This window comes from Wyeomyia smithii, chromosome 2, assembly GCF_029784165.1.
Source record: "Wyeomyia smithii strain HCP4-BCI-WySm-NY-G18 chromosome 2, ASM2978416v1, whole genome shotgun sequence".
In the NCBI taxonomy this organism is placed as follows: Eukaryota; Metazoa; Arthropoda; class Insecta; order Diptera; family Culicidae; genus Wyeomyia; species Wyeomyia smithii.
The window spans coordinates 252,749,760-252,764,843 of NC_073695.1; the positions used below are offsets into that span (position 1 = coordinate 252,749,760).

The 15,084-nt window shown below is 36.3% G+C and overlaps 1 protein-coding gene across 1 annotated transcript in view; it reads right to left on the reverse strand.

Moving 5' to 3' along the window:
- Window positions 1-15,084, reverse strand: part of LOC129722463 (MOXD1 homolog 2-like) — a 247,973-nt gene that overhangs the window by 98,578 nt on the left and 134,311 nt on the right. The window contains exon 3 of the mRNA XM_055675912.1: window positions 1,994-2,149. Within this exon, the coding sequence (XP_055531887.1) occupies window positions 1,994-2,149 (156 nt within the window). The remainder of the gene's footprint in view (window positions 1-1,993; window positions 2,150-15,084) is intronic.

The window sequence follows — 15,084 nt, forward strand, 5'->3', positions numbered from 1 at the left end:
GGAACGACTCCGGACGGAAGTTTGGTCTGATTTATGGAGATAGTTTACGAACGATTAATTTCGAATTTGCGAAATTGGAACAGAAGCTAAGTTCGAGTGGACAGTCGGCGTCCGGTGGCACCGGAAAAAAGGTATAAATCCAAATGCTGTGGCAGTTGGAAAAACCCAACAATGTAACGTCCGGGGTGACGGGACCATCTTCGGGCGAACGGAAGATTTAAACCATTTACGTCGTTGAAGGGGATTTGTTCTCTTTGTAAGCGAATACACACAAAAATCTTCAATAATGAAGCATATGTTATGAGTTATTGTGAATGATTTTCTTTGTAAGAGGGAAACGCGAATTCTTATGAGTCAGACGCAACAGATGTGTGCTCACGGCATCATCAGCACCCATGCACGTATAGCTTTTAACGACGAGCCTCGCGGTCTGGAAAAGTTCTCTGGTATGTAGAATTTCCACTTACACTCTTCCGCAATAGAACGAAACCACACTTATTTCATACTTTCATCATCGCTATTTCTTTGTGAATCGCTGCGTCTGCAAACGTTAATTTCAATTTGTATTCAAATTTAATAAATTGCGCCCGCTTTTTTTTCTGTTCAATGTTAGGAAATGGAAGTGGTGAGTATTCAGAATAAGATCGGGAATTGAAAAAGGGAAAATGCATTCACTGAAATGGCGAAGCCATTTTTGTACGGTGATGCGAGAGGTGGCGTAGTCAGGAGCTGACAGTGGATTTTCATAAATGAATTTTATTCACATCGAAAAGGTCAAAACACTGTGAACAGTATAGAAGATCTTTTCAACGCACCCATCTAAGTATACTTGTACGCAACAGAAAAAAAAACACACTTCAAGATTCACCACATCCGTCTGGCAGCTGTGGGAAATAAACGCAAGGAATAAGGCAGACAGTTGCCAACGTAATTCCGTAATTCAATTTCCAATTAGAAAACAAGCTTATTTGGAAACGGTATGAGCAGGATGCGTGCTGCTCAGACGTGCCTAATTCCGGTGCGCTCCGAATGGACTCCGACTTGAGGTTTTCAGGCTGGTGGTGGAAGCTTATCGCTATTATTGCAAGAAAATGAATTCATTGCCGGGCGTTCTGGCAAGGCAAGGAAAGTGGGGTGAATCTGGGGAGCGATTTAAATGTTTCTTTAGGCATAATGTGCGATCTGAGGGGTAGCTAACGCAAGCTTCTGTGAGTCATGCTTAAGGTTGAAATGAGGTTTATATATTCGGTGGTTTGTTTGCGTACTAATGATTATTATAATTCGAGTTTAGCATATATTTTGGCTTGTAAGCGATCGTAAATTCTTCCAGCTCTTGGGTTTACATATTCTTACCATCAAATCAAGATTAGTTAAATAATTCAAATAAATAATAATAACAATCGTTTAAAGATCGTACTGTGTACAACATTCATAATCGTTTTTACTTCCTGCGTTGACTGCCGCTGGTCGAAATGGATGAGAACAAATTATAGAAAATATGCAAATTTCAACGCGGACTTGATACCAAGACGATGATTAAAGAACAAAAATAAGGCAAGCTTTAGTCGGATGGGAGCCTGATTGCCAGTTTTTTTTGGTTGTCGAAGAACATGGATTTATTCTTAGGCTTACCATCATACCCTTCCTTCAGGTTGAATTATATAAAACTACAAATGAATTATCTCTTGTCAAAATAAGTTCCGCCAATAATAAAACTGATTAGAAACGTATAATCTCTTCAAAGCATTGAAATTTTTATGAGACTGCTTTTTCAGCAGTGTTTTTTCCTCGTTTTGAGTTGAAATTACTAACTTCTTAATCGCTGTTATATTTCACTCAATATCATCTTTATAGTAACCAATATATTATCCAATTTCGGAAGATTGAGCAAAAAACGCTTTTATTTCTACGTTTCGAGTTGGAAATGCTCACCATTTATATGCTGTTATATTTCACCCAATACCATTGCGAAACTCCCGTTAACCGTACTTACCGTTATAGGAAAATCATCCTTATTATCACAGGTCTCTAGGTTACGCTTAAATCTTATCACTGTATGGGTAACATTTTCATATCCCAATAATACGGAATAATCCTGGGATTTATCGACGATGGGGTCCCCATCGCTGCCGGCTCGTATGTGACGATCCTGGAATAGAATAGAAAGAGAAAGAAGGAAACGGTAATTCTCAATGGCACAAAGTTGAAAGTTTAAAGTTGAATATTTTGAAGTCCATCGTCTGGCAAAGGGCTTTCCTGCAAATCAGTTCTATTTACTTATCGGAGCCAACCTGCAGCCGATTTGCGATTGGCCGCCGTTTTACGCTCTATTCACGGCTGATTTATGTTGGAAATAATTGCTGCAATTTGTCATCGCTATTTTGTTTTATGGATCCCACGACATGTACCGGGTTGACTTTTCAGGCGATTAAGTCCTCCTCGCCGGGACGGACACGGCAGTCCGGTGATGGACAACAAAATTTATGTCCGTCCGTTCCGGGACAGCATATTTTGCCGTGAGCACTTTTGCTAACACGGTTCAATTGGTTGTGAAATGATTGAGTGAAGCCGACAGCTACAGTGTTGCTACAATGGGGCCAGGCGAAGCGAATCGGTTGACGGACCGTGGCTAAGAAAGCCCCCACGGTATTGTTCGGTGTCAGAAATAGTGACCGGTAGCAGCGGGTAAGTGATTAGTGGGCACCGTCAGGGGGGTGAGTTTTTCGCTGAAGGGCTCTCGTCTGTATCGAGCGACCGTCGCTTGGGTTTTCGGTTTATGGCTCCGGCGGTTAGGCTAGAGAGAAAGCCGTGTGGTTTCCGAAATTGCTTTTCGGGGGAGTATATTTGTGGAAGCCGTGATGTTACATGGATTCATGACAGCATTGGATTCATTATTTGGAATAGTGACCGGAGGAAATCAATACTTCGATCGGACCATTACTTTACTTCTCGACAAAGAGTAAATGGTTACACTTCAACACATTATTCGTTATGTTAATATTAGCCACTGATTTCGAATCCGAAATTCTGAGATACGAAACTGTCGCTCAACGAAACATTGAACTAAATCAATTCCAGGTTTTTCTTATCAAACCATGAAATCGCAACCGTAAAACACTGAATCGGCAACCGACTATACAGGAAATAAAATAAACATTTACACGTGTTGGAAGGAGGGCAGCCCAAATTAAACTCCGTCCAGAGCCCAGTTCATAGCAGCACAACATCATCATCGGATCACGTCTAGATTCGGCTTGTTTACACAAATCATAATATTTATCTCTTCCTGTGCCGCTTGTTTATATTTCCGGAGCATCGAGATGAAATTTACGAGCCGACATCGCTTATCCTCCCATCCTTATGTTCACACACTCCCGTAAAATCATCGCAACCAAAGGTTATGTATCTTGCGATAGATTAGTACGGAGCTGGATATATTTTGAAGCTGTAATGGATGTTTGTATTTGTGATACAAAGGCTTTAGAAGTAGCATCAGCCTTTAGGCTGCTTGTTGGTTTTGAAATTTCCGATTAAATTGCGCTGGTTATGAAATCCTGATGTCCATCTCAGAGACGCTGAGGCTCAGATGTTATTTTTTGGGAGCTCGACAAAGAGACGAGAACAATAATTGCCTCACATTTTTCGTACAAGAGAAAAAAAACTATACCCAAACGTCCCATTCAACTGACTACGAACAACATTAACGCACAACAGCTGGTGGGTTTTTGATTGCTGAATGGTTCAGATAGGCTTTCATCACATCACATAAAAGCTATTCTGAGGGTCCTTAGAAAGTCTGTTACATAAAATCTCCCCAGCCTCAGTGCCGTTTGCTCTCTGGCGCTGTCGTAGATAGAGTGTCGTATAGTGCGGTGAACGACACAACATTCAAAAAGAGTCAAAACTATCATTTGAAATGTCTATGCTCTAGCCTATGACAATACATTGGACCTGTGAACCGTCGATGATTTTGAGTCGGCCTGGCGACTAGAATATTTTTTCGTAACACAATAACGATTTGTCAGTGCGAAATTTAGAAAACCACGCGGTTTCTAGGGTAAGAAACGAACTAATCAGTGGCTCATAATGTTCCTCAGGTGTACAAAATGGGCCTGATTTTTGATGAAAGTTGTCAATTTCAATGACAGGAACGAACAGTCTGATTAACTAGCTGTCTTACGAATATATGAAAAACCGTTCATCTCAGAACAATGTTTGAATAAACACCTATTTAAAAAAATATTTATTGTACTACAAGCCACATCCTGGGTGCTGCAAGAAAACCAACTGCAAAATAGATGCAAACTGTTTGAGAGCAATTAAGCATGATTAATTTGGTAATAAAATAATAATAGAACAGTAGAGTGAAGACCAAAATCATGAAACCTGCATCAAAATAAACCCAAAATGCTTTAAATGCTCTCAAATGATAGAAGAAAGCGGATGTAAAATAATTCCAAATTAGGCTTTAAATGTAGGTATGATAACACTTCAAAAAGCAACAAAAACTAATAAGGCTTCAAAATTCAAAAAACGAACCTCTGAATAGAATGATGTCATGTTATAACCAATTTTGTGAATCAATAGATGTAACAATGAACAAAACCACACTTAGGAAAATATTTTTTTTTGAGGTTAGTAAGTTAAGAATGAAATGTAATTAATATGGTCTACTTTTGATTGACGACAAATAAATAAAAAAAATAAAAAACAAAAATGAACTCAAAATTATTTCCAAAAACTAGAGCAAGCAAACAAAAGGTTAGTCCCAAGGTGAGTTGAAAATAGTAACGCCTCTAGACTGAAGATAGAAGAACATAACAAAAACTAATTTACCTCAGCTCTAAGCACCAGAAACGCTTCTAGAAAATAAAAATGTTAAACTCAAAAAAAAAATCAGCTCAATCGATTTTCTGGGACTTTGCAATTTTTGAGCTGAGAAATTCCCTCATTTCACTTGTCCTATTCTCATTTTCACTTCACTGTCAATCTCACTTCACGGAGCTATTATTTGTCACCTCACTTTAGGTGGAATCGGGAATAGGTCTAAAACAGTGGAGTGAGCGTGAGAGTGAAATTTATTTCACCGTGAAATGACTTCCGTAATAAGTACCATAATCGAATAACGTTTGCGGTTAAAAAATGTTCAAAAATTGCCGATTTTTCATGGGTTTACCTTTATACGCACTGACGAAACTACCCATGCATCAATCATAATAATCCATGAGTCAGCAGAAAAAAAAAATTGATAGCTCTATCAAACTCGTGATGGCGAAAACAGTGCTGCTACTCTGTTCAGAAGTATGCGCGTTCAAAGAACGATGCTCTCGCGTCAAAAGCGGACATCGTGCGGCAGTCAGTGCAGCAAAGAGGTAAAGTGTGGTAGAAGAGATTACTTCGACAGCGGTTGAGTTGAGCGAGAGTAGGAGAGCATACACTGTCGTTTTATTTCTTTTTTAACAAAAAATCTTATTCATTAATCATCCGAGTACGAATATAAAACGATCTATTCGCTTTGTGTAACTGGGACGAATAACTTCATATACCGAGTTGTACACACTGAGAACCACGTGTTGGGGTGCACAATAATGACAAGAAATATATCGTAGGAAGAAAAGCAAAGAGAATGCACCATTACCGATACTTTGTTATTCGACGATGATGTCAACCCATATTAGGCTTGCTTTATATGTGGTCCCCGTGGTTTTGTGGTTAGCGATGTCGGTCGGCTAGCTCTCCCACACGGTTGTGATATCGGGTTCGATTCCCGATCAGGTCGAGGAACTTTTCGAGCAGGAAATTTTCTCGACTCAGCACTCTGAGACACGGTGTATCGTTGTACTTATTCTACAACATGCAACATGTGCCGGAAACAATATCGATAACGAATTCTCTCAACTAAATCTAGTTGATCGATACCGCTTTAGCCTCCAGGCTAGCGTGCGATATTGTTTATATGTATTTAAAATCGCTAGAGGTGATTTTTTTCCATCGCTGGCGGCAGTTCGTAAACACCGGATACGCCCGTTTCGGCATCTGCAACATCTTGGCACTATTGGACAATAATCAGAGCATCGAAAGAAAGCTCGGTTTCGGACAGCCAACGACCCTGAGCGCCAAGAAGCTCCAAAGGATGCTTGAGAGGAAGACCAAGGAAAAAGTGGCTGCAAGCTGGTGAACATGGACATTAAGGTGGCAGCGAAACTGGTCGTGTCACCGACCACGTACATTTTGTTTATTGACCTTAAAATGATCCGTGTAAATTTCAGCTCAATCGGACATGATTTAGGGGTGCCCCAAAGTGTTCAAAGTTTTGATGTTTGACCCTCGAAAATGGACATCCTTAATAAAATAAAAAATTTAGTTCAAAATGCCCAATAAACATTAAAATGATTTACCAAATTACATGTAAATCATTTTAATGTTTTTCAGGCATCATAAACATAATTTTCTACTAGGAATGAATTGATTGAGCTAAAATTTTACACAGATTATTATTTTGGGTAAACAAACAAAAAGTTCATGGTCGGTTCTTCAAATTCGATGATGATGTTTTTTTTCATACATCGCATTGCCACCCTAATGGACATACATGTAAGGAAGCGGCAGCCCCGTCCACTGGTCTCGGGACTGCAGGCAAGGACTCAGCGGTAGCGTCTGAATAAGATGGTCAAATTGATTTTCCCGACAAATCGTGACGTGGTGGTGGTGGTGGACGACGAGACCTATCTCACGCTGGATGGCAACAACTGGCAGGGCACTTCACATTTTACTTGCCCCACGAAGGAAGTGAATATCGGGGTGAAGTGCATTTCACACACCAAGTTCCCCAAGAAGATGCTGCTGTGGCTGACAATAAGTGAGAAGGGAAGATCAAAGTCGCTCTTCTTTCGCACCAGGCTGTCCGTGAACGGGGAAATTTATAGTATGAGGTGCCTGCCGCATTTTGCGTTGTTCGTCAAGAAATACCATGAATATCGATATGGTACCCAAGTTGGTAAACTCGCCCAACGTCCCCAAGTCGCGTCCCATAGAGTATTTCTGGGCAAGCCTAAAGCGTGAGACCTACTCCAAAAATTTTTACGCGAAAACTGAGGAGGAAATGGTAAATAAAACGAAGGAAGAATTAAAAACATGCCTACATGAATGTTTTCGTCCGCCATGGTAAATGTTCCGGCTAACTGCCGAGAGGCCACTCGCAAGAGTGAAGAATATTTTTGCAAGTAAGTTAACATAGTTACCTTCCGTGGGAAATTTATCAAACTCAATTTTCTGTCATAGTAAATTTGTTAACCCCATTCGAAAAAAGTCCATTTTTTTACCGCAAATGTTATAACAAGCAAACGCCAGAAAAGAATGAATAAAAAGTTAGTATCGTATCGAAAAACATAAAAGATTAAAGACAAATATTCGATAATAACTCTAAAAGACCAGAAAAGCCATAAATGAAAGGAATCTCATCGAAATACAGCTTAAATTGGCTAAGAAACGCACCAAAAGAACAAAAAACAATAGAGCAGAAATTGATTCCAAAATTCGCTGTTAATGATTTTGAAGAAGGAAGAGACCAAAAAAAGAAACGGTTTCGAATGTTGTTGGTAATTTTAGTAAAAAAGGGCTGAGATGATGTCTTCATATTAGTTGTTGCAAGTAATTTAATATTTTTTGTTCAAACCAGCAATGAAATCCAAATGCTTTTAAGTATATGTATATTAGAGAGTCCCAAAAAAAAATCGATGTTGAAAAAGTCAAGGTGCTCAGCCCTCAATTGAAAGATTATCTTATTTATAGCATTTTTGTAGAACATTTCGACTTTCTAAAAATTTGTTTTCAAGTTGCCCAAACGTGATTTATGAAAAAATGACTTATTTAAGCTACAATCCCGTTCTTTTGCACTTTTTTCAATTCTGTTCGATTTCTAAATTTTTCCATATAATTTTTTATTTTTGTGGAATTGTTTTTTAATATTTTGCATGGTTTGGTTCAGAATTACATTCAGTTTTTTGACTCCCAGAGCTCATTAAACATCACAAAAAAAATAATTTTTCTAATAATTTTTAGATAAAACCCTTCAAAACACAAATAAAAAAACTTTTAATCAAGAACTGAAATTTTCATTGCAAAGCGGGACTTACGACAAAAATTTACATGAAAAAAGATACTTGATATCTTATCGGGGAGATGAGATATGGGCATTTTTCTTGTGATGGGAAACTATGCATTTTAACAAATATGTTAAATAACTGTTTGATTTTGGGAGATAAAAAATAACAATGTTCAGAAAACAAATGCATTTTTGGATGGCTGATAACTTAGTAGAAGGTTCAAAAATTCGGAAAAATCTGCGAAAAAAGTTAGAACGAAATTTGAGATTTTTAGTGCCTTCTAATAGAAAACTCAATGTTTCTCGTAATATGTAAGAGATAGAAACATGATGTCTTCGGTAAAGTTTCTTTCTTGAGATAACCTGAAACTTTGTCGAAGACACCTTGCGTCTATCTCATTCTGATTGAAAAGTAAATTTTTTATCTCACTCATTGGTGGATCTATCACCCGTCTTTATACATTGAAAGTTGTATTCTTGAATATCCTGAAACTTCACCGAACATACCTTATGGTTATAATCAACATTTGAATCACTATTTAGGAAATTATACGCAGAAACGGCAAAAAAATACTGTGCAATGGAGATAATGAACTTTAGTGGAGTTTTTGTCAAAATGCATAGTTTTCCACCACATGTAAAAACGCCAATATAGCCTAATGTATATGCTTTTTAAGTCTGTAAGAAACCGAAAGAAATATAAAAATAAATTATGCTCTGAATGATTGACACTTTAAATACAACACAATAGACTCTAAAATTCCCTCTAAAATGACTATTACTACAAAATTAGAATGTAACCAAAATATAGCCAAAGCTCAAGCAACACTGTGGCTAAAGCCGCAGCTTAAATTCCCTCAAAATACATGAATGGCCAACCTTAGGAGTTTACCAGCTCAAATGTACAACAATTCAATAGTTTCCGCTTGGTATAGATCAATGGTGTTTGAAGAAGGTGTAACAGCTGTTGTTATCGGAGGCCGAATTTACCTCTGCAAATTCACGACATTAGAACAAAAACCTGGCCAAGATATTCTAATGAGTTTACAGATAGCAAATGCGTCGAAAGTGGTTTTATCTCTATTGAGCTATATATTTAGACATAAAAACTTATTATTAACAAGATTTCATCAAGTTAGATCACCTAGCAGTGATATAAGAACTTTCCTCTGCTATTACTCTGTAATTAAAAAAAGAAAACTTCAACAAATATAATGAGAGCTGGTCCTGGTGTATACTTTTTGCCAGTAATAGATTATACTGCTCTTAAAGCGTCTTCTGGATGATTCGCTTTGGAAGGATCGTCTTATATGCTTTTGATAATGTTGGAAATCGTAGTACTCCCAGCAGATCTTTGAGTGTCGAAAAGTTCCCATTGGGAACTGCGTAAAACAATTCATCCAATGGTACATTTTCTCTTAGTATTTGTGTTCTACTCAAGAGACGCAATTGATCACTGCAATCAATGCTTTGCTTAGACGACATGAATGCGTAGCTTCTGACCAACTTTACAATTTTAGGGTTGGGCTTAATAATTTTTCTCGTTTTGCGAAGCTGTCAATTTTTGTTTAAACTAACTTTTGAAGCGATTCAGTTGACATCTTAAAGATCGAGTGTTTTTTGGAGGACATTTGAGGATTTTTTGTAAGATTTGGACCACTGCGATCATTGTTTTTATATCTTGTGGTAATATTTGAGAACTCTTTCAAGTTTTTCCTCCAGAAACAGAAACCTTTGAGCAGAATCATTTCAAATCGCCTGGAAATATGCGAAAATTTAATCGACAATTTTTGATTTGAATGAAACTTTGCACACGTATTTGGCTTAGCAAACTGAGCATTTTTCACAGGTGGAGAGATTTTTTACACCCATGAGTTACATTCTAAAAGGGCGTATGCCTTTTGGCATAGGTTTTATTCGAAGCATTGTAGCCCAGAAACCGTTAGTTGTATAGAAAAACTGTCTGAGAATGAGTTGTAGGGAATTAAAAATGCACCTTAAAAAAATATACACTGTACAAAAAAAAGTTTTTGACCAAAAAAAATTAAAAATAAACATTAAATTTCAATTTAAGAAAAAAAAAGAGTTGAATTTTTATTTAATTTTTTTTTTAATTTTTTTTTAAGAAACTTGACGTTAATACGCAACTTTTAAAAAAAAGTCCAGGATGGAGAAATGAAAAATACTTTTTTTATGGTAGAATAATTTTTTTATGAAAATTATAATTCAAACATTTTTCGAAATATTTGTTTTCTGATGCAGAGAGTCATTTTGAATCAAAAAGCTCTTGGTAGTAAACATTCTAAAGGCATTGGTTTTCGAGTTATTTCTAAGTTTAGCTCGAAAAATTATAATTATTTGGGAAAATTTACGTTTTTCTCAATTTGTCCATGGTTTTCCAGCAAAAACCATACGTTTATTGGAATGCTTGATCAAAAATATACAGTTCATTCTTTGACAACAAAACGATTGGGCGAATCGTTTTCAAGAAAAGAGTTAAATGTTCTAAGTGATATAAATATATATAAGAATCAAATATTCATTTACGAGTTTTATTATCTTAGGAACATATTTTTTATGACATAGATACTTTACAGAACTAGTTTCACCTTATATTTTATATACATCATAAGTAAATGATTCGTCATCTTTTGAAAACAGATTCGTTTGTATCTTATTTTCTGAAATCGGAACAAAAGAGTAATACTTTTTTGTGGCAGCTTTTATTATAGATTTTTTGAAAATATTGCTCCATTCTGTTACTCCTTGTTCATATTCTTCATATGATACCCAACTAAATGACATTTTTGATGAATTTTTATTACTTTTCTGATTAGACCAATCATACAATTCTTTTGCGCTTGTAATGGGATGTTCATGTTTTTTAGCTAAACTTGCATTTCCTGCCACACGTTTTAATATGCCACCAATTGCATCGCATGGGCCTTTAACATGAGATGCCGCAGAAAAATGCCACTGCATCGATGCATCGACGTTATATTTTGTTTTGAACTTGCAAAGACTTGCAAAGTTTTTTCAATTTTTATATTGTTAGGCAGCTCCATCAAACATTAATATCGCTTTTTTCAACTCTATTGTTGTTTTCAAAAAACTCATTAATTTGGCAATGAACACCTGAACAGCAACAGTATCATGATGGAGTACTTCCGATATTATGATGAAGCTGATATTCTTGAGTGTTCCAGGTTCTGAATAGTAAACAACGAAGGGATGAATGGTGGCTTGACTATCATTCCAATAACTACACGAATCACAAATTGATAAAAACGTATTAAAATGAGATTGACTGTTCAATATTTTTAATTTTGCAATAACGTTTTCGTTTAATTTGCGTAAGCTTGATGAGCACCGATGATCAGGAAAGGGTTTACAGCATTTGGGCTTGGTGTATTCCATTTTCACTTTATTCATCTTCACAAAATGCAAACTGTTACTAACACATCTGGAGTAGTGCAATCGTATTTATATACGAAAACAGATATTATATGTAACCCAGTAGTTATTGGTTGCGTACTTTACAAACAGTTATTATTAGTAAACAAGTAGGTAGTGTTTCACTACAAACATATTTTTTATAAAACATTCGGCAAGGGGGAACGTGTAGGTAGGCTAAGGTTTAGCGCTTGAGTTATTTATCCAATTTATGTCAAAGAATGAATTGTATATTTTTGATCAAGCATTCCAATGAACGTATGGTTTTTACTGGAGAACCATGGACAAATTAAGAAAAACGTGTATTTTCCGAAATATAATAACTTTTTCGAGCTTAAATTTAAAATAACTCGAAAACCGATGCCTTTAGAATGTTTACTACCAAGAGCTTTTTAATTCAAAATGACTCTCTGCATCTTTTAAAATCATGAGAAAACAAATATTTCGAAAAATGTTTCAATTAGAATTTTTATAAAAAAATTAATCTTCCATAAAAAATTTTTTTTTCATTTCTCCATCCTGGACTTTTTTTAAAAAGTTGCGAATTAACGTCAAGTTTCTTTAAAAAAAATAAAAAAAAATTCTACTCTTATTTTTAAATTGAAATTTAATGTTTATTTTTAATTTTTTTTTTTGGTAAAAATTTTTTTTGTACGGTGTATATTTTTTATGGTTCATTTTTAATTCCCTACAATTCATTCTCAGACAGTTTTTCTATACAACCAACGGTTTCTGGGCTACGCCCTTTTAGAATGTAACTCATGGGTGTAAAAAATCTCTCCATCTGTGAAAAATGCTCAGTTTGCTAAGCCAAATACGTGTGCAAAGTTTCATTCAAATCAAAAATGGTCGATGTTCGACCATAGGTCATTTTGCGCGATCTTGCTCCTTTCATCAATCGAATGTTAGAGTGCTTAATCAACCCGAATAGAGTGTTTCTGAAGAAAACTCGGCAAGTTATCACACAATATGAAAAAACAATAAAATTTTTACAATCGATGTATGACAAAGGCATGACAAAGGCATGATAAAAATCAGCAAATCTGAACGTTCCAACTTCACATTGATTGCAATTACGAATGGGTGTGGATGGGGCAGATTTTCTTCCTGGTACTCATTCAGAAACACATAACCTTTCCAATGGTGGGTGAATGTTTGCTGGGACTTGCTGGGAACCCAAACAAAAATCCCTTTTTGTGAAAATTTTGTTAAGCAGCAGAGACTGAAAAACTCGTGTATGGCAAGACTTTGTTTCGATGCAATTTTTCCAACCTATACAACACATTACCAGTATGAATTTACTTAACATACCTTTATTGTCACCGCCCATATCAAATTTGCACACAAGAATCACTTTAAAGTTATAATAACATCAGTGGAAGTTTTTATTTTTCGTACCTAGAACAATTTGTGACTTATACATGCGCTCTTAGTAACACTAAGGTTATGATAGCTACAGTCGTTTGTAAACAATTCAGATAAATTTAAGATGGCCAGCATACAACGTAGTAAGTATCACTGTAGATACACTGATATTTTTGTTTTCGTATTTTGGCCAGGTTTTTGACTGAAATACTTCTATGTGCAACGTTGCCTAAAGAAGTAGATTTGAGAAAAGATTTTACTTTTAGGTGAAATTGTTACTAAATTAATGGAACAGCTTTGCCGAAGATACTACGACCTTAATTTTTTTTTGGGTTTAAATAATTTGAATCACGTTTTTGCATCGTTGGAGAGAGTTGCACAGGTTGAAAACTTTTTTAAAAAGAAAGATCTAAATTTAGTCCAAAAATAAAAAAAAATCTTTTAAGTCTGCTGTAAGTTCAGCCTTTAATTTGAGAAACCAGAATGACTTAGAACTTGGCTGGGACCACTTTAGAGTGAAACGGTGTTGAAGTCACAAATGGTCGACTTCGAACCACCACTTCGAATTTTCAAAAGCATAAGACTCGGAAATAGTTAATGTGTCACCTGGGAAAACGCTCTTTTATGTTAGTTGTGGTGAAGCAAACATAAAATAGCGTTTTCTCAGGGAACGCATTACCTATTTCTGAGTCTTGTGCTTTTGAAAATTCGAAGTGTTGCAAAGTGGTTTAAAACGCGAAAACGAGGTCGTTAGCCTTTTGAATATAAAGATGTCATTTAAATGCTATAGTGTATTCGACAAAATTTTTGTAGATCTTAAGAGGCATTTTTTGATGTAAATACATTTTTGATTAATCCCCCTAAAAGTAAAATTTTTTTTATTTAATTACGTACTTATCAAATCAGAGCAAATTTTTTAGCTAAGTTGTAGACAATCTTATGCAGAAAAACTTTTCTGAAAGTTTTTTGGTTCTATCTCTTGAAAATCGACCACATACAGGTAGTTTTTAAACACAGGCATTCTTTAAATTTCTGAAAATCGTTACAACAAAGGTTCCACAGACCGGTAATTATTCCAAGGCCTTAATTCTATTCTTAAAAATACATTAAGAAATATTAAAATCGAATATACTGGTGACACCGTTAAACGAACGAAGACATCTGTCCAGAGGATTAATGAAACCACAGGAAGTTCTAATAAACAATAAGTCACGCTAACGCAATTGTCGAGTAAAAGCATAAAACGACACATTACATAAAAATGAAGAACTGTCAAAAATCCTCTGCAAATTAGTACGTCTGGAATTAAGCGTCTCCAAGGCGATAAGTTTACAACGGCTTACATAACTGGGCAGGTTAGGTAGGTCTGACCAAGGAAAGTGGCGAAGGGCAAATCGGATAAAGCACCATTGGACTCTTTCTAGTCGAATAATTTGCGTTGTATGAACTGGCGAACACGCATAACGCATATTACAAGATGCTCCGGATACTTTTACATTGTCGACTGTGAACCTAAAAAAAATTATACTCATAATTAATAGCACGTTGCCACCGGCGATGATATCATCGCTGCACAGGTCTAACGTTTATACATAGTTGAACATACGTGTACGATGCTGTACCTATTTTTAGAAAACACTGGATTTACAAGGACTCGAACTAACGCAGAACTGTAAAGTGTCTTCAGGTTCTATTGCATCTTCCAGGGGTGTATTGGGCACATTTTGTTGCAAACATAATATAACATGATTATTCTGGAAGCAAGTTCCATCCGGCGTAAAATTGCCATATTTTATATTATCAGAAGGCATACATACTGACAGAAATGCTGCTATGCAGCAATATACCAGTTTCGCGATTACGGCCCGGAAGTTCAAGTTCGAACACACCCTTTCCGTTCACCCAACTGAGCGGCCTCCACATCGAACTTGAGAGTCCTTTACCCAGCCACTACTACTAGGTAGGTTCTTATTCAGTGGATTCCTGCCAGCCTGTGTTGTGTTCGTTGTATGTACTTACTCTACGTTCGAGCGCACTAGAACAAAATCACGGCTCACTGACTGCAACCGGTTGGGACCGAAAAAAAAGTTCTATGATTAACTTCCATAATTGAGTATAAGTCGGAGCTCAGGCCCGGCCAGGCCAAGCCGCGGGGGAAAACG